General features: G+C 49.5%; 1 protein-coding gene across 2 annotated transcripts in view; it reads right to left on the reverse strand.

Moving 5' to 3' along the window:
- The window catches only part of WDR11 (WD repeat domain 11), a 671,833-nt gene that overhangs the window by 457,452 nt on the left and 187,501 nt on the right, over positions 1 to 26,880 (reverse strand). For both annotated transcript variants that reach the window (XM_085602786.1, XM_085602777.1), the window contains exons 5-6: positions 18,113 to 18,299; positions 13,222 to 13,387 (exon numbers count right to left, since the gene is read on the reverse strand). In XM_085602786.1, coding sequence (XP_085458912.1) covers positions 13,222 to 13,387; positions 18,113 to 18,299 — 353 coding nt within the window. The remainder of the gene's footprint in view (positions 1 to 13,221; positions 13,388 to 18,112; positions 18,300 to 26,880) is intronic.

Genomic DNA, 26,880 nt, shown 5'->3' on the forward strand with positions numbered 1-26,880 from the left:
CGCAGCAGTAGGCATTTTATCGACTTCGGAAGGATAAAAGGCCTAGTCGGGGTAGGTAGAATTCCAAGCCAAGGCCTGCATGTTCCAATGTAGCAATGCAGGGGCCATGGCCCATACAACCCCCATGGCAGGCAGGGCTAGGCCAAGGGCAGAAGGATTTCCAAGGGGAGTCATGGGGTACAGGGGCTGCACACCCAGCGGCTTGGATGCCCTGGTTGCAATGGCCGGGGGCAGGAGCTCCCTTCCAGGGTGGCATCCAGTGGGGCACAGGGGGGCAAGTGGGTAGACAGACGCCAGACCACAGGGAGGACCGGAGGGGCTACACAGAAGGGTCTGCAAGCAAGGAAAAAGGGGTCTCCAGCCAGGCGCAGCAGGGGGAGGAAACAGGAACCAAGGGAACACACAGGAAGGCACAGTGGCCCCTGGGGTTGATAGTACGAGTACAAGCAAGACCCTAATGGGAAGCTGGCCAGTGAGTACTTGCTCCCCTCCCCGAGCGACCCCCCCCCCACTACCACGAAGTTCTTAGGGCTGGCTAATCTCATTCCACTAGCAGTTAAGGAGAGGATATGGAGAAAGGAGTTCATAGACATTTCCTCACTGCTGGAAGTGCGCAAAGCAGGGGTAGACCTAGCAACACAAGACAAAAAGGACGATGACAGGAGGGACCGCCGTAAGCCCAGAGTAGAAAGATCAGTAGAAAATTGGCTGAAAGCATTCAGAACATTGGCATGCCTTTTCATTGAGAAATTCCCCCAGAGCGCAGCAGCACTGATTTGGTACGAGCAAAAGGTACACGAGGCGCAGCAGCAATATCAGGGCGATGCATGGCTGAAATACGATGAGGATTTCCGGGAGAGGATGCACGTATGGCCGATAATGGGGTGGGACTGTCAGGACATGGAAGGGTGCACGACACACATGGTGGCAGCCAGGGAGGGGGTCAGCACAAAAGAGAGCAATTTTTGTCCCCAAGGGAGTAAAGGCAAATATGAAGGGCAAGGGTTCAAAGGGAAGAACCAGGGCAGTACAAAATCAAGTAAAACATGTTGGAAGTTCGACAAAGACGATTGTAAATGGGGGGCGGCATGCCGGTTTAAGCACGCTTGCGGGTCATTCGGGGAAACCACCCCACCATACACTGTAAGCGGGCCCCGGGGGCGGGGGCCCACAAGGATAAAACAGGCACAAAAAAGTGAGGTACAGGCGCTCCCAGATGGGGGCAGCGGACACAGGGGCGGGGGACAGCTGCTACCAACACCCGTAAAAGCAAGCAGGCTGTTACATTTGTTAACAAGCCTTTTCAATGCAATAGGTCTCGCATTGTAAATGACAATGCCTTTTATTTACCTGTTTTGATAATTAACACATAAATAAAAGGCATTGTCATTTACAATGCCAATACCTCAAACCCTTGTAAATGCGAGACCTATTGCTTGGAAAGTGAAAGCGTGCATGGCGCGCTGAATATTGCAGGAAAGCATGTCGTGCCTCCAGTGGTAGAAACTCATTAAAGAAAATATTGCTTACAGACCAGGTGCTTTCACGTTCTTTTTTAAGATAAAGCTATATAAAGGTGTATATGACCAGCCACAGATCAGGTAAGTACGAGTCATTACCAGCCTGTGTTCAGTTTTGTGTTAAATGCCAGGTGGGTTATTGGTGACTGAGGGCCAGACAGAAAATTGGGGAGAACTCCACCCCCGAATGCCATGCGTGAGTAAATTCAACGTAAATGGGTTGGACGTTGGTCCAGGGTTAGGGGGTATACATGAACAGTTCCAATTTGAGGACGTCTGCCACCTAAAAAGCCTTTCCAGAGGGAGCATTATGAGCAAGAACCAGATCAGGGTGGGGGGAATGAGTGAGTGGCCGTGGAGTTAGGTGCACACTGGAACCAAGTGAACTGGATGGTTGTGCATGTCAGGCAGGGCTTTAAGTGGGACGGGTCCTGCTGGTGCTCAGCACCGCCAGTTCTAAAAATTAGGTGCTGAGATGGGTCTCCATCTGACTTTCTGTTTTTGCCCTCTCTCTCAGGGTGAAAAACAAATCTCAATTCTGCAACAGTACAACCCTTCCCTTCCTTTGATGTAACTTCAAAAACGACTCGTTCTAGTTCTTTCACAGTCTCTCCATTTGAGAACTGAAGTATTTTCAATAATATATACAAGGAAGCTATAGTTCTTGCTTATTTATCTTATGCAACCGACAACTACTGATAAAACCAATAGTCCTGGTTTGTTGTAGGTGTAATGTTACTTGTTGTATCTTAGATCTGGATGCAATGACAGAAGCATCAAAATACCAATCAGGCGGCACACTATGCACAGTACAGGTTTTTAGCATAGGTGTTTTTAAGCCACGCCCTTAATTACATCAGACACGCCCCTTTGAAAGATCCCGCGGTTATAACATCCCACTTAAAGCTCTGATGTCAGAAGTGTAGCAGTCCCAAACTGACCGCAACCCCTCCACAAACTGTTTGTCAGAAAAGACTGAAACTGGTCTTGTTGAGAAAACAAAAAACACACCTTGCCTCTATTAAGGCAGATGCCTGCCATTTGTGAGACAGCCCAAGCCTGAGGGTGGTGATTGCTAACGTGTTGTGTAGCCCTCAATCCAGGTGAGCATTCACTCCTGATGTTGAAGGCAGCAGCCACTGTGGTGAGGGTGGTGGTCGGAGGTAGATGCTGCCTCCAAGTAGTGACACTACTGAGGCCACATGGGGATTACAAATGATGATGTGTAAAGTTGCCAGCGGTGATGTGTGGGAGTCTCCAGATAAGGCGGTAGGTGCTAGTCAGAGGTGGATGCCACGTCCAAGCAGAGAGGCTGGTAAGCCCACACAAGCTTTACAAATATTCATAAGTTAGGGTGCCAGTGCCCAACTGTGATGTGTGGGAGTTGCCACACAAGGCGGAAGGTGCTGGTCGCAAATGGGTGCTAGCCTCAGTTTGGGTGCCGGCTGGGACTGCTTGACCAGGGTGATGGTTGCAGATAGGCTGGCTGTTACCTCTAGCTGGGTACTGGTCCCTGGTGAGATGGTCTTCACTGGTCACAGGTGGGCGCTGTTCTCCGGTTGGGTGGTGCCGATTCAAACAAAGATTGCTGCTGGCCTCACGTGGGGTGGGTGCTGATGACTAATATGTCCCTAGATGGAGTGGATGTTGTTCTTAGGTGGGTGATAGCACCAAGGAGTGGGGTGACAGACCCAGGTGAGTGCTGTGCAAGGATAAGCTGCCAGCTGGACATGAGAGCTGGCCTCACGTGAGGTGGATGGAATGAAGAGAATATAGAACCAGATAGGTCTGGTAAAAGTAGCCTGTCCGCTGGTCCAGTCCTATGCTGTGAGGTGTGCTGGTACCACATGAAGTGGTAGATGCTACTCAAAGATGAGCGTCGGGACAATATGAGGTGATTGTCCCAGGTGGCTGGAGGAGAGGTGATTGTCCCAGGTGGTTGGGTGTGAGGCGAATGTCTCAGGTGGTTGAGTGTCAGTCTCTGGTGAGGTGCGTGCTCTGTAGGGGTGAATGTCTCAGTAGGTTGGATTTGAGGTGATTGTCTCAGGGGGTTGGGTGTGAGGGGTTGGGTGTGAGATGATGGAGTTGGGTGTAAGGGGATTGTGGTCGGGTGTCCGTCTCAGGTGAGGTGTGGACCCTGTGAGCCTCACATGAGGTGGGTTTTAGTTTCAGGTGGCGCTGGCCCTAGTAGGGGAAGGTGTCTGATGGAAGTGGTCAGTACCTGGCACAGGTGCATCTCCTTAGGTCTCCAGGTGCACAGATGTCGCTCGGGCTCAGCACTCCTCCACACTTCCAGATCTTGCCGCACCGGGCCAGACACGCGCTCCTGCCTCCTGGAACCGGCGACGCATTGCCTGATCTGCTCCCCTTGGAACCGGGCAGAAGCTATCGGCAGCCACGTGACTTCCTGGAACGTCACCGCCAGTCCCAGTGCGGTCCTGTCACTCCCTCGGAAACTACTTGTCTTAAAGGGCAATATACCCAAGGGAGTAAGGTGTCAGGAGAGCGAGCACTGGGCAAAGGGATAGCACCGTGCGAGTCCGTAGAGACGTGAAACGGGCTCCTCTCCTTACTTTGTATATGTGGTGTTGCCCTTTAAGATGTGGATCGTCTTTCCACACAACTTGCCCTTATCGTCTCGTGCCCCTTTAAGCGCTGGAGGCATAGCTGCCAAGTATCTATGTGTCCTCAGTGACATTCAGCGACTCCTGGTGCTTAGCCAACCGCCAGTTGCATTCTGGGAGTTGTGGTTTCGCTATTATCGCTGTATTAGCAAACAAGCGCGTCTGCCTTGTATAGTTGCAGCACGCGGTGGGGGCGTGTGAGCGTGCGGTGGGAGTGTGTGAGGCAGAGAGGAGATGTCATGCGCGTGCACATCGCCTGTCCGTGCGCGCACATGGTTTGTCTCCCTTCGTGCAGCAAACCGACAACAATAGTCTCGCCAAGGCGAAGCAGCGCATGCGCGGAGTTCGCTAGGCGAGACCTAAAAAACTATCACAAGGCGACAGACAGACAGCTGCTAGCAGAGGGTTGCACACAAGGTTTCCCCATCCCTTACAAAGGACCCAGGGGCACCCGGGAGAGCCTTAACCTGAAATCGGTGAGACACAACCCGGGGGTGGAAAAACAGAAGGTTGAGAAAGAAGTACAACTGAGGCGGGTGGGGGCCCTTTCGCCCCCCCCCTCACTAAAAGACCTGGTGGTATCACCGCTCGGACTTGTGCCCAAAAAAGAGGCAGGCAAATTCCGGCTGATACATCATCTATCCCACCCCGAAGGGAAATCCATAAATGACTGGTTGGAACAAGGAGCATGCATATTGGCCTACGCATCAGTGGACGATGCAGTGGACCTGATAAGGCAGGAAGGGATGGGCGCCCTGCTGGCGAAGACAGACATAGTGTCAGCGTTGCGTTTATTGCCGGTGCACCCAGACAGCTACCAACTGTTAGGTTTCAAATTAGATGGTCATTACTACTATCACAAATGTTTACCAATGGGTTGCTCAATATCATGCGCGCACTTCGAGGCGTTCAGTAGTTTCCTGGAGTGGCAACTAGGATCACGCACTCCAAAAGGGTGACGAGTCCAATATCTAGATGACTTCCTTTTTATCGGCAGAGCACACACGGGGGACTGCGCCAGCCTCCTGCAAAGTTTCATAGTACTAGCTCAAGAGTTAGGTATCCCGCTAGCTCAGGACAACACAGAAGGCCCAACCAGAAAACTGTCCTTCCTCGGGATAGAGCTGGACTCAGTGGCCGGGACGTGCAAATTGCCGCCTGTGACAGTGTCCGAGCTAAAGGAAACCATTGGGAGACTGAGGCAGCAAAGAAAGGCAACGCTGGGCCAAGTGCAGCAGCTGCTGGAGAAGTTGAACTTTGCCACATGGGTAATCCCCACGGGGCGCGCCTTTGCAAGACGCCTGGCCTGGATGACCAGGGGAATGACACAGAAGCACCACAGGGTTCGCATCACGCAAGGGGTAAGGGAGGACCTAGGGCAAAGGGAGAATTTCCTGACAGAATTCAACGGCACCCTCATGTGGCGAGAACCCTGGGTGCAAGCAAACGAACTGGAGCTCTAAACGGATACACGGACGAGGCCGGGGGGTACGGATTTGGGGCAATCCTGGGGACCGCATGGGCGGCTGGGGCCTGGCCTGTAGCCTGGCAGAGCGCAGGGCTAACCCCCAACATATCCTTGTTGGAATTGTTCCCAATTGTGGTGGTTTTCCACATTTAGGCCCAGCGGTTAGCTAATAGGCAGATAACGCTATGGTCTGACAACCACGCAGAGGTGCAAGCAATAAACACAGGGTCAGCAAAATGCCCGGCAGTGGTCAACCTGCTGTGAAAACTTGTTGGCTGCCAGCTGAAAGCAAACTTCACGCTTAGGGCGAGACACATCCCAGGGGTAGACAACTTGGTTGCCGATGTCTTTTCTCGTTTTCAGTGGGCGAAATTCCGAGAGCTTGCCCCGGACGCGGACCAAGGGATGACCCCAGTGCCAGAAGAGGCGTGGGCATGGGTGGACCTGGGTTGAAGAAATTGCTGGACAATGCACTGGCCCAAAAAATGGGAAACCATTACCGTAAGTGTTGGGGGACTTATATGGCCAGGACAGGACAAGAAGGGGGCCGGCGGGCAAGTCAGGAGAAAGTCTTAGACTTCATTGAGAGGGCCTTCGTGTCAGGCAAGACTAAAACTTTGGCCCAGACACACTTGAACGCAGTAGCATATTACATAAAAATGGCAGCAGGGGAGGACCAGACTAGGACTTTCCAATGCAGGATGGCGATGAGAGGCTGCGGCAGGTTGCAGCCAGCAAAGAAGGATCCAAGGCGCCCTATCCACTTTAGCATACTCCAGAGGATGTTGGAAGTCCTGGCAGGAGTATTCTCCTCGGGACAAGAGACCGTGCTCTTTGGAGCAGCATTCACACTAGCATTCTTTGGGGCTAGAAAATATGCGGGAAAGCCTCACGGCCTGGGCCCGGCTGATATGCCCAGCAGAATTATTTTTTTCAGAAATAATAGTGCGGAAGGTTTGGCGGGGGGCCATGGCCCTGTGGGCGGTGGAGAAATCCAGACGGAAACTCAATATCTCCATGGCGAAGGTATGTAGGGCCAATGGATGGGGTTTAGTCAGACACGGTTTCATAAACTTGAGGTCTACGAAGTATCACTTGGAGGACAGGATACACCTTACCAGGGTAGGGATTGACATGTTCCTACGGAACATTATAGGGGGGCTGGAACAGATGGGATTCAAGTAAGAGCAAAGGAAAGGTTAGGGTAGGGTGAGCTCCCTCCGATCGGGAAACGATAGGTGGCGTGGGAGAAGGAACACAAGGAAGGTAGAGAAAAGAGAGAAAAGAGAGAACTTACTAAAAGGTAGATGGAAGGCTCACACAGTGTCCTTGGGATGCCTCACGGCAGGGGCACTGAGGGGGCCAAGGGCGGCCGTCGCCATAGAAAAAAGAGATGTGATGCACCCGCAGGACCCTTGGGAAGCCTCACGGCAGGGGCACAGAGGGAGCAGGGAGGGTCCATGAAAGGGTCTAGGGTGAGCGGGCGGCACTTGCAGCCTGGGCAGATTCTGACGGACACCCTCCAAGTAGGTAGAAAGTTGAAGCCTAGACCCGTGAATCGGAAGCCCATGCAAGGACCCCCTCCCTGCCCTGGAAATTGAGGAGGCTGGGTCCATACAGCGAGCAAAAATGATTGCAAAGATCAGGAAATGTGTAGCATGGACATTAAGTGAACAGTTGATATGACCATCAATTTTGTAAAAATGTATAAACATGTGATGTTGAATAAACTGCGACCTTTTAAGGCACCAAAGCACATTGTCAGTGGTGTGATTTAAGGGTTAATATGGACGCAGTTTGGTTTAGAAGAAGGTGAGAGGGGAGGGGCAACTCGCCTCCTGGAGGGGGTTGTAACCTGGGCCGGGAAGGCGAAGCTGGACCCGATGGGGGCCCAGGACAAATGTTGTCTGAAAGCGAGGGGGGGATAAATAAGGGCAACAGGCCCAGGAGAATCAAAAACATCCCCCACTCGCAGAAGGAGATAAGAATCCCACCCACACCAAAAGAAACAGGTGTCGCACCTGCAAGGGTAGAGGTGAAGCGGAAGGAACACAAGGAAGGTGAAATAAGAGAGAACTTACTAAAAGGTAGATGGAAGGCTCACACAGTGTCCTTGGGATGCCTCATGGCAGGGGCACGGAGCCAAGGGCAGCATGCCGCCATAGAAAGAATAGATGTGATGCTCCCGCAGGACCCTTGGGATGCCTCACGGCAGGGGTACCGAGGAAGCGGAATGCAAGGACTCAGGAAGGATAGAGTAGATGCTCAAGGAAGGTCCTTGGGATGCCACACGGCAGGGACCCATGGGAGCAGGGAGGGCCCATGAAAGGGTCTAGGGCGAGCGGGACGGCACTTGCAGCCCGGGCAGGTCCTGACGGACACCCTCCAAGTCGATAGCAGGTTGAAGCCTGGACCCGTGAATCGGAAGCCCATGCAAGGGGCCTCTCCCTGCCCTGGAAATTGAGGAGGCTGGGTCCATACAGCGCGCAAAAAGGATTGCAAAGATCAGGAAATGTGTAGCATGGACATTAAGTGAACAGTTGATATGACCATGAATTTTGAAAATAAATGTATTAACGTGATGTTGAATAAACTGCGACCTTTTAAGGCACCAAAGCACGTTGTCAGTGGTGTGATTTAAGGGTTAATATGGACGCAGTTTGGTTTGGAGGCAGGTGAGGGGGGAGGGGCAACTCATCTCCTGGAGGTGGTTTAAGATGATCGTTCACAAAGAAGTCGTTCTCAAACAAAACCACAGCTAGTTTGGGCGTTCATAGTAAACAGTCATCATCGTACACCCCAGTATCCAGTTTAAGATGGCGTGTCATTTGGAGAATATCATTCACAGCTAGTATACCAGGAGTAAACCAATCAATCCGGGGAACTGGCAAACAGGAAGTGCATCCTAAGACACACAACAAAACTCATGATATATTGGTAGCGTCCCAAACAGAGGTTTCACCAAAACAAGGGGAAAGCTTAAACCATGCGGCATGTCCGTTCACACCCCTGGACACTACCTTACAACATTCCCAAAAAAATGCCCAGGGGAAAGGAGTAAAGCCAGTACCACAGACCCAGCGGGTATGTATGCAGGTGGTATTTCAATAGCAGGAACTGAAGTCCTGCACAACACCAACCAGTGTTAGGAGTGGTAGCTGGGTTGTGGACTGTTAATGTGCTGTGTGCAATGTCCTTGAAAGTGGCGAGACTTCAACTCTTTCCTAAACCGGAGCAGTGCTGAGGTGCCCCCGATGACTGGGGGGACGGGGGGGGCCTAGTTACACTTCTTTGTCTGCAGTCTGTTGGTGCCCTGACTGCAGGTGTATCGAAAACAACTATAGATGGCGAACTTGTCTGCAATATCAGCAGGGGTGCTGGTTGCGATGGCTTCGTAAAAGAACGGGTCCGTCAGATAATAATCAGGCAGCACCAACACAACAAAGAATGAAAGCTACTATAGAGGAGAGGAAGGATTCTTGTCTCAGACCCCAAAAACCTAAGAAGGATCCACACTAAAAACTAAGTCATCTAAACACAGTCACTACCTCCAGAAACAAAAGAACATCTGAAGGGCACCCTGTAATACCCACAGAAAGCAGCAGCCATCCATCATACAAGTCCTAGCTATCTACCAAAATTCGGAAACAAAGAAAATATACCAGTACAAGTGAAAGTAAGACCCATAAGGAAAACGTACACACTTCCAGGAAAGTAAGCAAGGTGCTAGAAACTGAACTATGCAGCACAGCACCAACTGGGAACAAGATAACCACCCCCTATGGCTCTCCCAAGTAGGGGCATCTATTGGGATCCAATAATGATGAAAGAAAGATGCACTAAGCCAAACTGACTGCAAACCACACAGAAAAATGAGAAGACAGCTATAACTTTCAGAAAACGTCAACAGATACCAAGTGGACACATGCCAATAGAACCTCAGAGAGCCGGACTATCAAGGACAGTGGTGGACAGCCATCCGTTGAAGTGAAAACAGAACACAAGAGCACTGAATTTGAAACTACGTTCTCACCGTCGTGCCCAAGCAGCCAAACGCAGCCCGAACTACGCTTCCATTTTAGAGTGGAGGCAATGCTACACAGTGGTGAAGAAGACAAGCAACAAGCTAACATGGGCATTCTCTCACGCACCAATAGGACCTTCCACTTAACTACAAACAGGAATGGATCATACTTTGAAGGTGTAAGACATTGGGTTACTAGTTGAGGGGGGTGAAACCGTACTCAAGCAGGAAGCACACTCCTTGTCAGGGTGAGGCACAAGCAAACACCAAATTAACCTGTGCTCAGTCCTTTGGTAGCTTGGCACAGAGCAGTAAGGCTTAACTTTGAGGAAATGTGTAAAGCATGTATGCTGCACTTCAAACAGGTATAAAGTGAAAACACAGCACATGAAAAATCACATACTAATTAAAAAAAATAGGGTCAAATTTAATGAATAATTCGAGACCAAAATGACCAAAATCCAATCAGTAGGATCTTAGAAATGCCATTTTAAAGATTTCAGTGAATATAGTGCCAAAAAGCGCAAAGCTCCAACTGAAGATACCTGGTCGCGCTAAAACGGGGCAAAGTGACAAGTTCAGGCCATCCACAATGGAGCGCAAGCAGACCACAAGGATCCAGCTCGGCCTGCTGAACAACAATACCTCAAATCCTGTTTGCGAAGAGTTGTGGAGTCCTGCACTGAGGAGTCGGTTCTGAAGAAGTTGCAGGGCTTGCGATACCGAGTCCTGCATTGTTGTCATCAAGGCTGCTGTCAAAGAGAGGCTTGTGATGTAAGGGCCTGCATCGGGGATGCAGTGCACAGCAGCGATTCTGATGGGGCTGCAGGCTCCGATGCAAAGCCCTTGCACCAGGAAGTCCATGTCGCTGAGGCAAGGCGTCAGTTCTGCTCTTAGTTGCGCCGCACAGCAGAGGAGATGCGTTGGTTCTGCTGGATCTATAGATGGGCTGACAGAGCACCTTCAGGCCCACTTCCAAGGGTCCAGAACTGGAGTGGCACCACTTGGCAGGGTAGGACTCACAGATGGCAGAGTCCAGTTCCTGGTTCAAGGTAGTTGGAGACGTCTGTGCCTGAGGCTCTAGTCAGGCCAGCCAACTAGCCCTTGAAGTCACTCTGGGGTCCAGGGTTCAACAGATGCAGGGCCTGTCCTGGCCTATAGTATCTGGCCACCTGCCTATTCACAGACAGGCACAAGCAGAGTTTTGACTGAGTGTCCAATAAGGTATCAGTAAGGGCTTCATTGAACGGAAGCTAGGGCTCAAACTTGACTGCCCCAGGTTGCAAAATCTGAGTTAGGACGCTGGTCTTGACTTCGACTGAAGGCAGTTGTAGGCCCAGGACCTTAGTTGCTCATCTAATTATTACAGCAAATAAAAGCACCCTTTTCCACTTGGGGGCCCCAAGAGGCTAATTCAACTCTGTATCAGTAGAAGTATCAAATCCACTGGCCTTCTGTAAATGCATAGTAAAGCTTCCACCATCATCCTCATCTCGGAGTGGTGGCAAGCTCTGATGGAAGTCCGAACCAGGAAGATGGTGAAGCAACTGAGGGCACCTCTGCAGTTGTAGTAGCATAGGATCATATCCTGGCAGTATAGTGATCAGGTGAGCTGTAACGGTGCGCGACCAGAGTGGATACTGGGTTCTCCTCTGGTGTCGGAGTTGGAAGGGCTGGAAGTCTGCATCTGAGTCGGTGCTGGAGGAGGTCCAAAGATAGGCAATAAAGCCTTCATAAAGGCTTTGGCCTGCTGAGGCTTCGCAGATGGCCCTCACAACTTCTCTTTTGACAGAGAACAGTGGGATGGGGACAAGTCTTGTTTAACGTTTCTATGCTTTCAACTTACCAGAGGATTTTGACCACCAAGATGACTTAGTGAGAGAAGGTCTTACACAAGGCATGCAAATTCTTCCTGTTTTCTACGGCATACAAGAGTTCTTTGCAGTCCCAGACCGCCTTCGGGTGCTTGAGGAAGCACTCATCGCACAACCTTGGAGATAAGCCTGACCCAAAGCACCAAAGATCCACCTAATGAAGGTCTATGACTGACAAGCTTTCTGCAGTTATGACATAGTTTGACGTTTCTAGTTTTAGGAGGGGGATCATTCTCTTGCATAGCGCATTTCATTTTGTGGTAGTTGAAAATCAAATTAAAGTGGGAACGGAGCTCCAGAGCCATGTTGGAAGGCACAGGAAGAAAGAAACGGCCGTCGGCACACAAGGGTGGCACTCATATGTGCCTTTGCTCCATCACTTTCGACGTGGAAAGAAGCCTGGGTGGAACAAAGCCTACACGGATCCACAAAGCGTCACCTTGCTGTGAGCGAGAGCACCGATATGAAAAGTTTTTAAATCTAGTCTGGCACATGAGGCATATTCTAAAGGTGAGGAATCTGTAGTTATGAGTATCCATCAGAAATGAGTTTGAACTTCTGTCCTGGGTAGAAAAAAAATCTAACACCACCACAGCGCTGCACAGTCACATTAAGTGAGAACGTTTCTTTCTGAGGATGACATGGGGCCTAATCAAGAGCAACCTGAGACTCCCATCTGCTTGCTTTAAGAGAGGCATGATAGAAATCTAACTGAGTCTGCCAGGAAGAGAAGATGCAAAATGCTACATACTAACAAGTCTTTCCTGACACTATAATGGAGTGAGCAGAGGTCCCAAAAGAACAAGCCATGTACTAGGACTCGCTGGGTTGAGATCTGAGGGGTGAGGAGACCGAGCATCAGGAGCAACCATAAATGGTCAGTCGATTTCGACTGAAGAAACAGTGGACACTTGGAAGATTGGGTGAGTGACAACAGCCGCCGGGATGTAAGTGGTGCTGATGGTGAAAAAGAAGCTAATTAGCAAATCCTGAGTGAACTTCTCAAGACAATACAACAAATGCACGTCAAAGGGTGGGGGGAAAAAAAGGGAATTGACATCAGAGTGCCAGGTAGTGCCATATATGGCCCTGTTATGTCACATTCAGGAAGAAGCAAGAGTAAATTTGGAGTCATGGTGCTATCCATCAACACAGGTGAGCTCTTCTAAAGTTTTCTGCATCCAGTCTGGCACCTGGAGGAGATTCAGGTTGAAGGAATTTGCAAGTAGAAATAACGATCAAACAAAGTTATTACTGGAAAGAGCTGCCCATCACATAAGAAGCATCCATGCAATGAATAGCACGCACCCTGATCGCATCATGGGGTACCTTCTATATAAAACCACAGTACCGTTAAAGTTTTAAGGAATTTGTGATTACCCCTTCAATATTAACTCCAGAGCCAAGTCTAATAACCAAGGCTGAGCCTACCACTTAATACACAGAGACATCAGTAACAGTAACTGAAACCAGCTACAATGTCAAACCATGTTGTGCACTCCAGTACAGGCAGGTATCTTGGGTTAAGAGGCTCTGAAAGGCTCAGCATGACTGGAGAACACGTTACTTCGCTATGCTCTAAGCTGGTGCATATCAGGCCTCTGTGCACTCTGATACTTTGATACTAGTTGTAAATGGTGAACATTATACATAAAAACTGACAAGGCACAAAAACCCGATAGATATGAATAAGAAAAATAAGGGTTGCTACCTGTATAAATGGCACGCCTGTCCTCTCGATCGCTACCACGCCCACCGTCTGGTTCACCTCCAGGTCCAGGATGAGGATCTCTCTTGGGTACAGGAGGAGCATGTGGTTTCTCCGGGAGGGCAGGTAGGAGAGCTGGAGGCAGTCATTGAGTGTGACAGACTCTGTGCTGCAAAACAACAAACAAAACGTGTCTGCGGCAGTAGTGAATTTGGTGAGGACGCTTTCCCATTTCATGTCTTAAACAGGTATTCTTGCAATTATTAAACACAGTCTAAAATTTGTGTACCTCACATTTGATACTTTTAAGTACGATACTAGAATTGTTTTAACCCAACGGATTAAATCACACATAAAATGTCAGAAGTTGACTTTAAATGTTGAATGGAATGAACTTGCATCCATATATTGTATCAGAAGTGCTTTCCAATTCATTGAGTTATTTCACCAACATCCGGATATATATCTCAATGATTTCAAGCCAAAACGGGCCATTCTTCAGGAGAATAGACATCAGAATTTCAGAATGTCAGTTCAACAAAATTGTAAATGATTCTTTAAATCAAGCCTTAAACTTGGCATCCCACCGGTCTCTGCTCCAGACTGAAAGCGTCCTTCACACATGAGTATCTTGCTGCCATTACCTTGCAGGTACCCTTTTGGCATTCCGTCTGAATTTATGGATAGCTGCTCCAGAAACGACTTCCTTAAATGAAAGATTACCTGTCCACTCTATCATAAAGAATATAGGGCGGTAGCACTCCCAGAGTCTTTATCTAACAATTTCAGTAGGAATGTCAAAAGGCATCAGCTGTGAATGTTCGCATATCAGTGCAAATTCACCACCAGGCCACAACACAGATAGTATTACTACAGTCATGTCCACAATCTCCTACCATGTTTTAGTGACCAAACCCAGCGGGTTTATGGAAGGAAGTGGGCAAATAAAATCACCTTCATTGTTACTGGAAAGCCTCTCGGGTGTAACCATCCACAAAAATGTGCCAATCAAATGAATGGTGAATCATGACAGAGCCTTCCAGTACGAGTCCCACCGAGAACGAGCCTGAGAAAATGAAGCTCCTGGAATAACTTTTGGCCACTGCCAGCATGGACCATTCTCAGACGAGTGACCCAGAGCTCGACCACCACTTGATTCTTTTCATCCAGTGGCTTCTATGCCTCTGAAGCACAAAAGATACCTGAAATGCCGAATAAGAGAAATATCTGTTCAAACTCAAAAAAGTCCTTGAATATATGACTTCCTGTTCGCAAACCGACTGGTGGACTCACTAAACCACACCTCACATGTAACGGTGTGGTCATTAAGGCTGTATGGCTTATCAACAGCCGTGTAACATTACTTTTCTGACTTTTAATGGCTACTTTAAGAAAAATGTACTACACTGCATGACTGTTTTTTTGGCCAGCGGAGGATGGAGATGGCTGCAGACTAACGAGCTCAACCTGCACTTTGGCAATTATTAACTCGATTGTTCTTTTAACCACAGGAACCAATCTTGGCTGAGAACATAGCATGTGTATTTGTAAAGCGCAGGTTCACCCAGAAGGGCCTCCTGGCACTGAATAACAGATGGTTATTCTCATCCAACTCATTGTATCGACCTACAGACAGCGACCATTCAATCCAGCAAATAGCTATAAATATAAATCCAGACAGATATCAGTTCGCTCCAACAATCGACGAGGACAGTGTAGTAACTACCCAAAAACTACTACATTTTTCATCGCATCGACCAAAACTCGCAGACAAAGCTAAAACGATCTTAGAGACTAGTATAGCGTTCTCTCCAACGGCACTAAACGCCTGGATCAAATTCTTGACAGAATTGACAACCCAAAACCCAAATTCAATATCGAGACGGACTAAAAGTCATACTCACCCATCATCTCAAAAAATTAAAGAATTTAAAAAAGAATTGAGAAGAGAAATGAGGAAGGTAAAAAAACTAGGTACTCAAGCAGTTGCATGGGAAAAATTAAAGCAATTGAAGAAGAAATTTAAGAAACATGTCTGGCAAGAAAAAAGAAAAAGGACAGAAGAGTTCTGGGCAAAACTGCTTCATGATTGCAAACAGTCAAATACCAAAGCTTTTTGGAAAACAATAAATGGCCTAAACAACGTAAACAATGTAACAGTATCATCAAATGTTACGGAACAAGATTGGATAGTTTATCTGACAAAATTCTTCACTAACGAAGATCAGTTACAATTAAACAAAACCAACAAAGCCATCGAGACTCAGATAACCAGGATCAAAACATTGCCTTGCCTTGAGTATTTAACCGCTTCAGATAATACATCTTGGACGCTCTCAAGAGTTGAAAGCGTGATTAAAGCTGGCAGAGGTGACATTGCAGTGGAATGCCGTTTGGACCTGGGCGCTATTTAAATTGGACCTAAAATATTGGGCTAACCAGATAATGGCATTGCTTAAAGAGGTGGAAAACACAGGTATGATTCCAGATAGTTGGAGGGGATCAATAATAAACCCAATTTTTAAGGGGGGGTAACAAGACAAAGCCAGCGAATTACAGATTAATAGCTCTTATTGATTCAGAAGCAAAATATTATGCATCATTAATATTGGAAGAATTAATAGAGTGGTCAAATGCCAAGAATTTGATTCCACCCTAACAAACAGGATTTCGGAAAGGGTATGATACCTCAATTAATATGACAACAGTTGCTCTAATTGCGTAAAAAAGGAAACGCCTAAAGAAAAAACTACAACTCTGCTTTATTGATCTGAAAGCAGCTTTCGATCGGGCGGATCGACCACTCCTATGGGCTAGACTAAGACGGTGGGGTATCCAAGAAAAAATCTTAAAAGCAATTAAAACGCTATATACAGAGACATAGATTCAAATTGAGATGGGACAAGAATATCAAGGAAAGTACCAACCACAAAGGGCCTTAAGCAAGGGTGCGTGCTAGCACCACATTTGTTTAACCTCTTTAGTGCTGATTTATCTACCCACCTGGATCAAGTAAATTCACACGCTGCAAGGCTAGGCCCATTAATGATATCTCATCTGTCATACGCCGATGATCAAGTGCAGCTGGGTCACACAGAAGTTGGACTACAAAGATTGATTAAAGAAACTGCGGCATATACCAAACTCAATAAATGGTAAATTAATATTGCTAAGACTAAAATCATGTCTACAGGAAACAATCCCTATCCCTCACTAAAGATCAAGCTGGGTAATGCAATGATAGAAGAAGTCAGCACTTATAAATACTTGGGCTTCAATTGTGATAAAAAATGTTATCTTTCATACACACCAGCAGTACATGGTTAGAAAAAACAATACTCTAATACACTCATTCTGTTTACCTGTAAAAAAAAGCTAAACGGCCCCTCCTATACACCACTGCTCTCTGTTATCAAAGCAAAATTGCTTCCATCGCGAACTAATACAAGTATGGTGATGCGCGGTAAGGATTCTAAAATGTTGGATAGACTACAAATTAAAACATGCAAACAGGTCTTTGACCTCCCCTGTAATGCTTCTCCTGCTCCAATCCGTTTGGAATTTGGATTGACCCAGCAAAATATAGCAAGAAGATATCATTTTATTAAATCTATGCACAGAATTCGAAACAATCAGTCCAGCCCTTTAATCAGCGCTTTATGAGAATCCCGGATTAACCATGTGAATTCAAGTTACAACAAATATTTGCGCTCATCATTACAAATATCTAATACGGGTGACTAATGGGACTTGAATCTGACGAATTCCACTTTTTGCCAAGCGATAAATAAAGCAGCAAAAATGTATTCGCTAGTTGATGATAAAAACACATTCTCGCGGGGATCCCATGCCTGCATGACAATTCAAACATATGTCACATTGCATCCTGCAACATATTTACATCTAACCTATCCGGCTTATCTCAAGAAAAAATTATTGGCTATACGCTTAGGAGAACTGCCATCCTTAGCAGATAAACCGCCATGAAGATATAAAGGCCCAAAAACATGCAGATTATGTGGTGCCCTAAAACAGGATTTCTTGCATTTGGTCTGCATATGTCCCATACTAAATAATGTACGCCGTATACTCTTAAATGTGAGAGCTGGATTTGCACATGTAGAACAGCCATCATGAGAAGCCTGGACCAACAGACCCTCAGCTAAACTGCTAACTTTTTAAGTTTCTACAATTACATGATAAAGCAGTTAAACAGAATTCCAAGCAGCTTACATCAGTTTAAGGAACTCGGCCTATATTGTGAGCAAAATACATTGATATGATATTGACACAACTGTGAGGTGTCGACATTTGGAGCTGCGGATAATTTTTATAAACAAAATTAGTAGCTAATTTCATACTGATGCACATGCCACTTTATAATAACTGAGAAGAGTATTAATGTTTATGAAGTGAAAGAATTTTAGAATAACACACTGCACAGAAGACCAATATATTTTCCTGTTTTGTGGCAATATTAATCAATGCTTTTAAGAAAACTGATAATTTTTAAACAAAAAGGATTTCAATTTTAAACAGGCTCACTTAATTTGTATTACTTGTAAAATATTGTGATGGTTTTATTAACTAATAACAATAAAGTTAAACTTGAAACTTGACCTCAGAAGGATGGACCCAGTGGAATATGAACCTGTGACCATGAGGTCAAACACAGGCACCTACAGTGGCCGCATTAGTCCACTAAACCACCAGACCCGGCTGAACAAAGCCTGCGCCTTTGCATGTGTCAGTAAAAGAAGAAGCAACTCTCCAACCACACCAACATATTTTAAATATACCAGAAAAGCATTCTGCAGTTTACAAAGCACACTTTTGTGGCACCTTTTCACTTGTTTATTAAACACAAGCACCCACACAGCATGCCCCTCTTTACCTGGGCTTCTCGTTGGTGATGAGGATCTTGACCTTGTGGAGGGCCTTCTTGGGCCCCGTGGCCACCACCTGTTTGCTGTGAGCCGGGCTGCAGTGTGGGCTGGAGATGTAGACCTTCCTCCCGGAGTTCGCCGGGGCTTTGGACGGAGAGAAGTCTGAGACAAATACGATCCCTTCGCTGGTGAGCACTATATGCAAACAAAAGAAAACATGCGGAGGTTGCTGATTACACGAGTGTCATCAGATCAATTTACTGCAAAACTATACATACACCACCCAGCCCAGAGACTGTCCGCGCTGAGAAAGATGACAGCCAAGTGTTAGCCCTGTCACCTTGGTATTTGTGAGGGCTCAGCCTTGAAGAGGCGTGGTGGGTCACAAAACAATAGTGTCACCTTGGAACGGCGTTGGCCCAGAAAGCTCTAGCTACTACTCTGGGGCAGCACCTAAGCCAAGAAGGCAGAGATGGTTGGGACACCGTCTCTTATGAGGGCCTGGTGCTTTCTGGATGTATGCCCAACACATACTGGGTATGGCATTGAACACGTCATCCTGCGTGTGGTGCAGCCATCTCAGAAACTGAAACACAACTTCTCTGGCCTAACAATCTTGTTATACGCATCAGCAGCGCCTTTTTAGGTTGAGCATTCGAGACCTCTTGTATATAATTTAGTATATACTTATATGTGTATGTACTTTATGGGCTCTGGAGATCAGCCCTAGGACTTGTCTGCTTTCGCTTAGGGACTTTTTTTCTGTTCAAATGCCTCGATTTACTGTCTTGATAGAAAATGAAAAGAAGAGGTCAGTAAAATACCAGAAATGCTTTCTGCTTGTTCTTTGTCTCACCAAATTCCAAACTAAAAACCTTAATATAGCTTTAGCAAATCACCACAGTCCAATAAAATATGAACAGCTTTACCACCGTCAAATGTTAAAATATTTGTTATAACGCAGAGTGTTCACATTCCCAGCAAAGTGTCCCTTTACTGCCAAAATAGCTGCTGCTGGAGGAGGAGCCTAGCGCGCAACCAAGATGGCCGCGTAGGTGCGAAGCTCCCGAGGACCTCCGCGACCTCCTGAATTAATCCTGATTATATCCTTTCTTTGACGAGGGGACTGTGTCTGTGTACCCGAGCTGAGGCGGCACCCGTTTTCCGTTTTCGAATCGGACCCCGGATACTGGTGGGAGCACCGCTCGAAGATTGCGGCCTTCTCCGCGCCGGCCCCCCAGATTGGAGTTGTGGGGCGATCCGGGGACAAAGCGAACAACAGCGGCGGGCAGGGCTGGGCGACTCGCGTACCCCGCGCTTTCACTTTCGCTTTTGCGCCCTCCTTGCCCTCAAGCGAGGTAGGGTTGCGGAGCGGGGTGCGGTGGTGTGGCCTTGTCCCGGTGCCCGGCTGACCCGCCGGCTGTGAGTTGTCCTGCGGTCCAGTGGTCACCCCCCCCCGGAACCCGTGAACTGGTTTATCGGCCCTTTTGAGGAGATTGGCACGACTTTGGGAGTGCGACATGTCCACAAAGCAAGATGGCGACCGGGCAAAGGTGAAATCGACCCGCCGTGGCCCGGCACTTCAGTCAAACAGTATGGACCGCTACACCCTCCAGAAGGGATCCCCAGAGGCACAGCGTACATCCCCCGCGGGCCCGGCTGAGGCGTCTGCTCAGCCCGCGGATCTGACCCTCCGGGACGTCATGGGCGCCATTGCCGAGATGAAGGCCTCGGTGGACCAGCGCTTTGATACTCTGGCGCAGAAGATAGACTCGGCCCTGGTGGATGTGGGCCTGGTGAGAGCCGACTTGTCTAAAACAAATGACCGGGTCGATTCCCTGGCCCACACCACCTCGAGTCTCACTACAGACGTGGCGGCCCTTCAAAAGGAGGTGCACCGGCTTGGCCAGGCGAGCGCCCTGATGGACCGTCGATTGGAGGACGCCGAGGGTCGGGCCCGGAGGAACAACGTTCGCATTGTCGGGGTGCCGGAGGGACGGGAGGAGGAGGCGGCAGATTTGTTTGTGGAAGACCTGATCCTCACCCGTCTCCAGCCCCGGGGGCTGAGTAAACTTTTTGCGGTGGAACGTGCTCACAGGGTCCCCGGAGGAAGACCTAAGGCCGGAGCCCCGCCGCGGCCTCTCATTGCCCGGATTTTTAACTTTCGGGACAGAGACGCTATCCTGCAGACTTCCAGGCTACAGGGACCGGTCAAGCTCGATAATATGGACGTGAATTTCTACCCTGACTTTACTCCGACAGTCCAAAAGCAGAGACTGAGTTTCCTCGGAGTTAAACGTCGCCTACGGGACCTGAACCTTAAGTACTCAATGCTTTTTCCAGCTAAGCTGAGGGTGGAGGTGGATGGTCGCACGCACTTTTTTGACCGTCCCGAGGCGGCTGGGGACTGGTTGGATACTCTGCCTGGGGATCGGGGCCGGGGGGGTGGGGGGGGTGCGGTTGGCGGGGAGGGCTCGCCGGATCAGAACTGAGGGGTGAATAGTAGGCCTTGCTCTGGACAACATTCCTGTTACCATTCACTGACCGTGTATGTTCCCCTCCTATGGAGGTCGTGCGGGGTCCATTGGGGGCTTTCCCTCCTCCTCTGGGGGACTAGTTAGTTTTTCATCTATGGGGCGACAGGCACACTGCACTTTGGGGGGGCTGTCTGGGCTCATGCAGGGGTGCAGGGAGGGGGGAGTTCTGTTGGGATGGGTGGGCGGGGGTGGAGTGTTGTTTGTTTGCACCGCAAGGCGAACCCTTTACTGTATTGTTGTTTTTGAGATGCTCTTTGGGGGACGACTGATGGCTTCCATGTATGATGGGGGGTAGGGATTTGACTGTGTTATCATGGAACGTTAACGGACTGGGGGATAGGATTAAGCGTGGTGTGGTCCTGCAGTATCTGAAACGGATTTCACCAGATGTGGTCTTCCTGCAGGAGACACACCTTATCGGTAATTCCTTTCATGCCATGAATCGGCGAGGCTATCGCTTGGCGGCCCATTCGGGCTTCACCTCGGGCTCGCGGGGGGTGGGCATCATGATTAAGAACTCGCTCCCATTGGAGATTGATGAGGTGCGCCATGATGAGAGGGGACGTTACACTGTCTTGGTGGGTAGAATGGAGGGCAAAGTGGTCGTTTTTGTATCAGTGTACGTTCCGCCGGGGTTGCAATCTACCACGTTTGCGGACCTGGGGCGCCTCCTCCTTGACCTCCCGGGTGGGCTTCTGGTAGTTGGGGGAGACTTCAATGCGGTGGCTTCTGGGTCTATGGATCGTCATCACCCCAGGGACCTCCCCCGGGCACAGGCGTGGCTGTCCGGCCTATTAGATACACTAGGATTGGTGGATTGCTGGCGACTAAAGCATCCCGCGCAGCTGCAATACACCTTCCACTCGGGTGCCCATGGTAGCCTCTCGCGGCTTGATTATGTCCTTGTCCCTGCGGCCTATGCTGGGAGAGTGGGAGAGGTGCGCCATTTGGCGCGGGGTATTTCAGATCACTCCCCATTACTGTTGCACTTTGATGTCTTCCCGAGGGGGGAGGGCAGGGTAGCCCCAATCAATGCCTGGTACCTGCGCGACCCCACGATTCGAGCAGAATTGATCAAATCCTTGCAGCGGTACTTTGAGGAGAATGTGGGGTCTGTCCCTTCGGCTATCTCCCTTTGGGAGGCTTTTAAGATAGTTCTCAGGGGGGAGGCCCTCTCACTTATCTCCCATGCCCGGAGGCGCGAGCGGGAGGAGGTAACCCGGGTGGAGGCCGAAATTACTGAACTAGAGGGTGACCTGGGGAGCGGGGTGACGGATGCCACATTGCATGTTCTACACCTCAAGCAGGCGGCCTATAGGGCCCTCGTCACGGAGGCGGCCAGGGGCCTCAGTAGGGAGCAACAGGGGCGACTGTATGATGTGGGTGATAAGGCTGGTAAATTGATTGCGTGGTTGGACAAAAAGGAGAGAGCGAGTCGTGTGGTTCCGTTGATCGAGAGGATGGATGGTGTGTGTGTCACCGAGCCGGACGCCATTGTCTCCTGCTTCGCGGATTATTTCCGCGAGGTGTATTCCCCGGTTTCTCCCTGCTCGGAGGAGGATTCCCATGCCCTGCTTCGGGACATCGCGCTGCCCTCCCTTTCGGTGGAGGACAGGGATTCGCTGGACGCTCCTCCCACCTCGGACGAAATTGCCCTTGCTATCCGCTCGGTCGCATCTGGCAAGGCCATGGGCCCCAATGGCATCCCTATCGAGCTGTATAAGCTGCGACCGGATGTACTGGCGCCCCACCTGCGCGCGATGTTCCTCGCGGCCCGCTCGCGGGGTTCCCTTCCGCCGGACCAGCGTCTGGCCACGATCGTGGTGATCCACAAGGAGGGGAGACCCCGTGAGCGGGTCACATCCTATAGGCCCATCTCGCTCTTGAACGCGGAGCCCAAAATCCTCGCCAAGGTGCTGGCCAATCGGCTGGTCGGCGTGGTGGGCGATTTGGTCCACCAAGACCAGTCCGGCTTCATACCCCATCGTAACACGGCCCTTAATCTGCGACGCTTGCACGGGGTGCTCGCGCGTGTCCCGTTCGTGCGGGAGCCGGCCATCTTGGCGTCCTTGGACGCCACCATGGCGTTTGATACGCTCGAGTGGCCATACATTTGGGCGATGCTGGCGAAGTTTGGCTTCGGACCGGGCTTCATCGGCTGGGTCAAGTTGTTGTATTCCGGCCCATTGGCGCAGGTGGTGGTGAATGGACGAGTCTCGGCTCCATTCGCACTGGGACGGGGCACGCGACAGGGTTGCCCCCTGTCGCCTCTCCTGTTTGCACTGGCCCTGGAGCCCCTGGCGGAGTGGCTGCGGTGGCACCCTTCCATCCGTGGTCTCCGCTGGACCCCCGAGCATGAGGACCGTGTGTCTCTCTACGCTGATGATATCCTTCTATATCTCGCCTCCCCGCGTAAATCACTGATCGTCCTAGTTGATGTTTTGCGCTCATTCGGTCGCAACTCAGGCCTCGTCATCAACTGGGGGAAATCCTGTGTATATGTGCTTGCCGGGGAGGCTCCGGTCCTACCACGGGACTGTCCGATCCAGATTGCTTCCCAGGGGTTTCGGTACCTGGGTATATATATTACTCTGGACCCGGAGGCCCGCTACGAGCGGAATTTGCTACCCCCCCTCCAGCGCTTGAGGGAGGACGTGGTGCGTTGGCGGCGTCTGCCGCTTTCGCCGCTCGGCCGAGCGGCCTTGTTTAAGATGATGTCGTTGCCGCGCTTTCTGTACGCTCTCCAGAACACTATGGACTTGGTCCCGGCGCGCTACTTCCGAGAGGTGGAGAGTTTGCAGCGTCGCCTGTTCTGGGATGGGAGGCCACGTATTGCCTTGGCTAAATTGACGCTTCCGTGGTACGATGGGGGGGTCGCCCTCCCGGATATTAAACGGTATTACTGGGCCTCCCAGCTAGCTGCGATTAATCATGGCCTTTACGGGCCCGCCCTGAACCCGGCATTTGAAATGGACAAGATGCTCCTGCCCGGTGGCGACTACAATCGAGCGCTCTATTCTGGCGCGCCGGACCCTCGCCTGACGGGACCGACGCGTGTCATGGTGCGTGTATGGCACGCGGCTAACGCAGCTATGGGGTGGAAGGACCGTTTGACCCGGGCGTCACCGCTCTATGCGTCTGCGAGGTTGGGCTCCCTGTGGACCTCGAAGGGCTTCGAGAAGTGGGACACGATCGGTATCAGCACCGTGGGAGATCTCTGGACGAGGGGGGGATTCAAAACTTTCGAGACGCTGCAGACGGAGTTTCAGCTGCAAGGCAGTGAGTACTTTCGGTACTTACAAGTCCGCCACGCGCTGGGCTCCGTCTTCCCGGATGTCGCGTCCATTCCGGAGTCTTCCCCCCTAGAGGACAGAGTGCTGGATGGCCATGTCCCAGACAGCACGATCTCCCTTATATATAAAAAACTGATCAACGACCGATCGGGCCTGCTGACTGGCCTCCGCGAGGCCTGGGTTGCTGATGGGCTGGAATTGGATGACGAGGACTGGATTTCCGCGGTGGCCTCTCCGAAGGAGGTGGCCATCCCGGCTCGCCTTCGCTTTGTCCAGCTTAAGATCCTCCACCGGGTTTACGTGACGGGGCCAAGGCTTTTACGTATGGGCTTTGCTGAGGATGGACTGTGTAAGCGTGGCTGTGGTGCTTTGGCAACTTTCTTGCATATTCTGTGGGAATGCCCAAAGGTGGAGCGATTCTGGCGTGGTGTGCACGAGGTCCTGCGAGTGGTTACGCGTGTCGCGCTGTTGCCTGAAGCGAGGAGATGCTTGCTGAATGTGTGGGAGCCAACCGACTACTCGGTTCCGCAGACGCGGTGGGTGACTCTGGGATACATGATAGCTAAGCGTGACATTGCTCAATTGTGGGGATCCCAGAGGCCCCCGGCGGTGTCGGCCTGGAAAGAACACATGGATTGGTGTATGTTTCGTGAAAAGGTGGTGTATGTTGCGAGGGGTAAGCCTGGGGCGTGGGTGAAAATCTGGGGCCCCTGGAACGCCTATCGCGGGGATATCTGCGAGCCGCCACTGCTGCCGGCTGCCTCACCAGCTCCGTCCCCCTAGCCGACCCCCTCCCCCAGCCATGGGCACGTGGTTCCCCAGTCCCTGATCTGTTCTCATTCCCCTCTTCAGAGTTTGGCGATTGGTTGGGGTCCCCCACTTAAGGAGCGCGTGCTGTCACTTGGGATTGCGGGTTGCCTTGCGGGTGTGGTTTTTTGTGTTGTTGTGTTTCGACAAAAGGAAACCGTATTGTGGGTTTGGAGTTATGTGGCCTGCACTGCTGACATCTCCTGATTTACCCTTTTTGCACCACCAAGAGATTTTTCTGTATGTATGTCATATGCTTCTGCCACTCTAGCGGCCGGCCAGATGATTGTAGGCCCATACCTGTAACTATTTGAGATTGCAATAAACGGTTTCAAAAAAAAAAAAAAAAAATAGCTGCTGCTGGCCACCAAGTGCCGGTAGCTCTCAGACGTGCAGCCCTGGTGACCTCCCCACCTGATTCCTTTACATTCACTTTAGGCTGCAGACACGGGCGGTGGAGGGCTCAGCACTGCGGGCACAGTGCCCATACCTATGTGGTAGATGTCCTCACTGTGTCCTTGGTGGCCGCACATCCCCTGGTTCCCCTTGAGTACAAGGCACCTCCATGACAGGCAGTCCGCAATCCAGTGTGGTGAGTTGTCATCAGTGATGTCATCAGTGATGTCACTGACCATGTTATGAGTGATGTAATATGTGACATCATCAGCAGTGCATTGCGGGGGCGCGCGAGTTATAGTTAGCTGAACTAACTATAACGGGGGAATTTCTAGGGTTTTGTACGAGGGAAATGTCCAGCTAACTATAACACCCCTGAAACCAATGGTTTTTTCAGTGAATTTCCAAGGTTTTTTACATGCCAATTCCTAACTATAACGTGCATGAAACCTATGGTTTTTTTCAGTGAATTTCAAAGGTTTTTTAAATGCTAATTCCGATCTATAATTTATCTCTAAAGCTATGATGTTTAATGATTTTCATTGAATGTCTAAATTTTTCAATTTCAGTGTGCCAATTCATTTAATTATGTTTTTAAAAATACTTTATCACCTTTTTTTAACTTATTTTTTCAATTAATTTTTTTAAAAATTAAAAAATATTTGTTTTTATTGGGTTTAAAAAAAATTGTTAATGTTTTAAAAGATAGTTTTATATTATTTTTTTAAATATTTTTTAAACTATATTTTCAAAACTTTATTTTTTAATTTTTTTCCCCATTTTTTGTGGATCCGCGCACCCAACGCGCTAGGAACCGCGCACATTGCGCGCATTTCGCTGTTAAAAAAAGGGGGGGCACCAGGAGGTCCTTCTGGGACCCCCTAAGCAACACTAGAGGGTCAGAGTATTTCTACCCTGCCCCCTTTACATCTTTCACACACTTATTTACCTTACTTAATCAGCCTCGCTTCTACCGAGGCACATAATGGCTGCCAACAGTTCCTGGTTTCGAATGTAGACAGACACTTGACAGCCAATTAGCATTCAGCACGTGATCGGGAGGGTGCGCGCTCGGTTCGGGGAAGGTGCGCTTAGGGTGCGCGGATCCTCCGAGGCCATAGATATATCTATCTTTTTTACTCTAATTTTCTCAGGAACTACTGAACGGATTTACACCACGAGTCTGAACTGAGGACTACCTCTTTGCCAAATTTGCTGTAATTCCGTTCAGTAGTATGGGCTGTAGCTGCGTCAACCGGTCCTATGGGAAATTGCATGGGGAAAACGCGTTTTGGGACCCCCCTTTTTTCTCAGCCCCCGCTTGACGAATCACCACGAAACTTTCAGGAAAGGAGCGGAACAGAGCTGGCCAAAAGTTTGGAAAATTTCACGAAGATTCGTCAACTGGCGCCAGACTTATTGTGAATAGAATGTTGCGGATTTCCTATGGATAATAGGTCCTAACTATAACTACCTACTGGCGACTGCCAGTAGGTAATATATATATATATATATATATATATATATATATATATATATATAGAGAGAGAGAGAGAGAGAGAGTCAGAGGTAGCTATTAAAATATTAACTAAAGAAAAAAGAAATCAACCCCTTCTCATAACGTCCCACTCTGATGATCACTCTCCAATTTACCTTCTGTAGCATGACAATGACTATATTATGATCCTTGATTGTGCAGGATCCCTTTGTTGCAAAAATCAGACTCACTTAATCACCCACCAC

Source organism: Triturus cristatus, chromosome 1_2, assembly GCF_964204655.1.
Source record: "Triturus cristatus chromosome 1_2, aTriCri1.1, whole genome shotgun sequence".
Classification (NCBI taxonomy): Eukaryota; Metazoa; Chordata; class Amphibia; order Caudata; family Salamandridae; genus Triturus; species Triturus cristatus.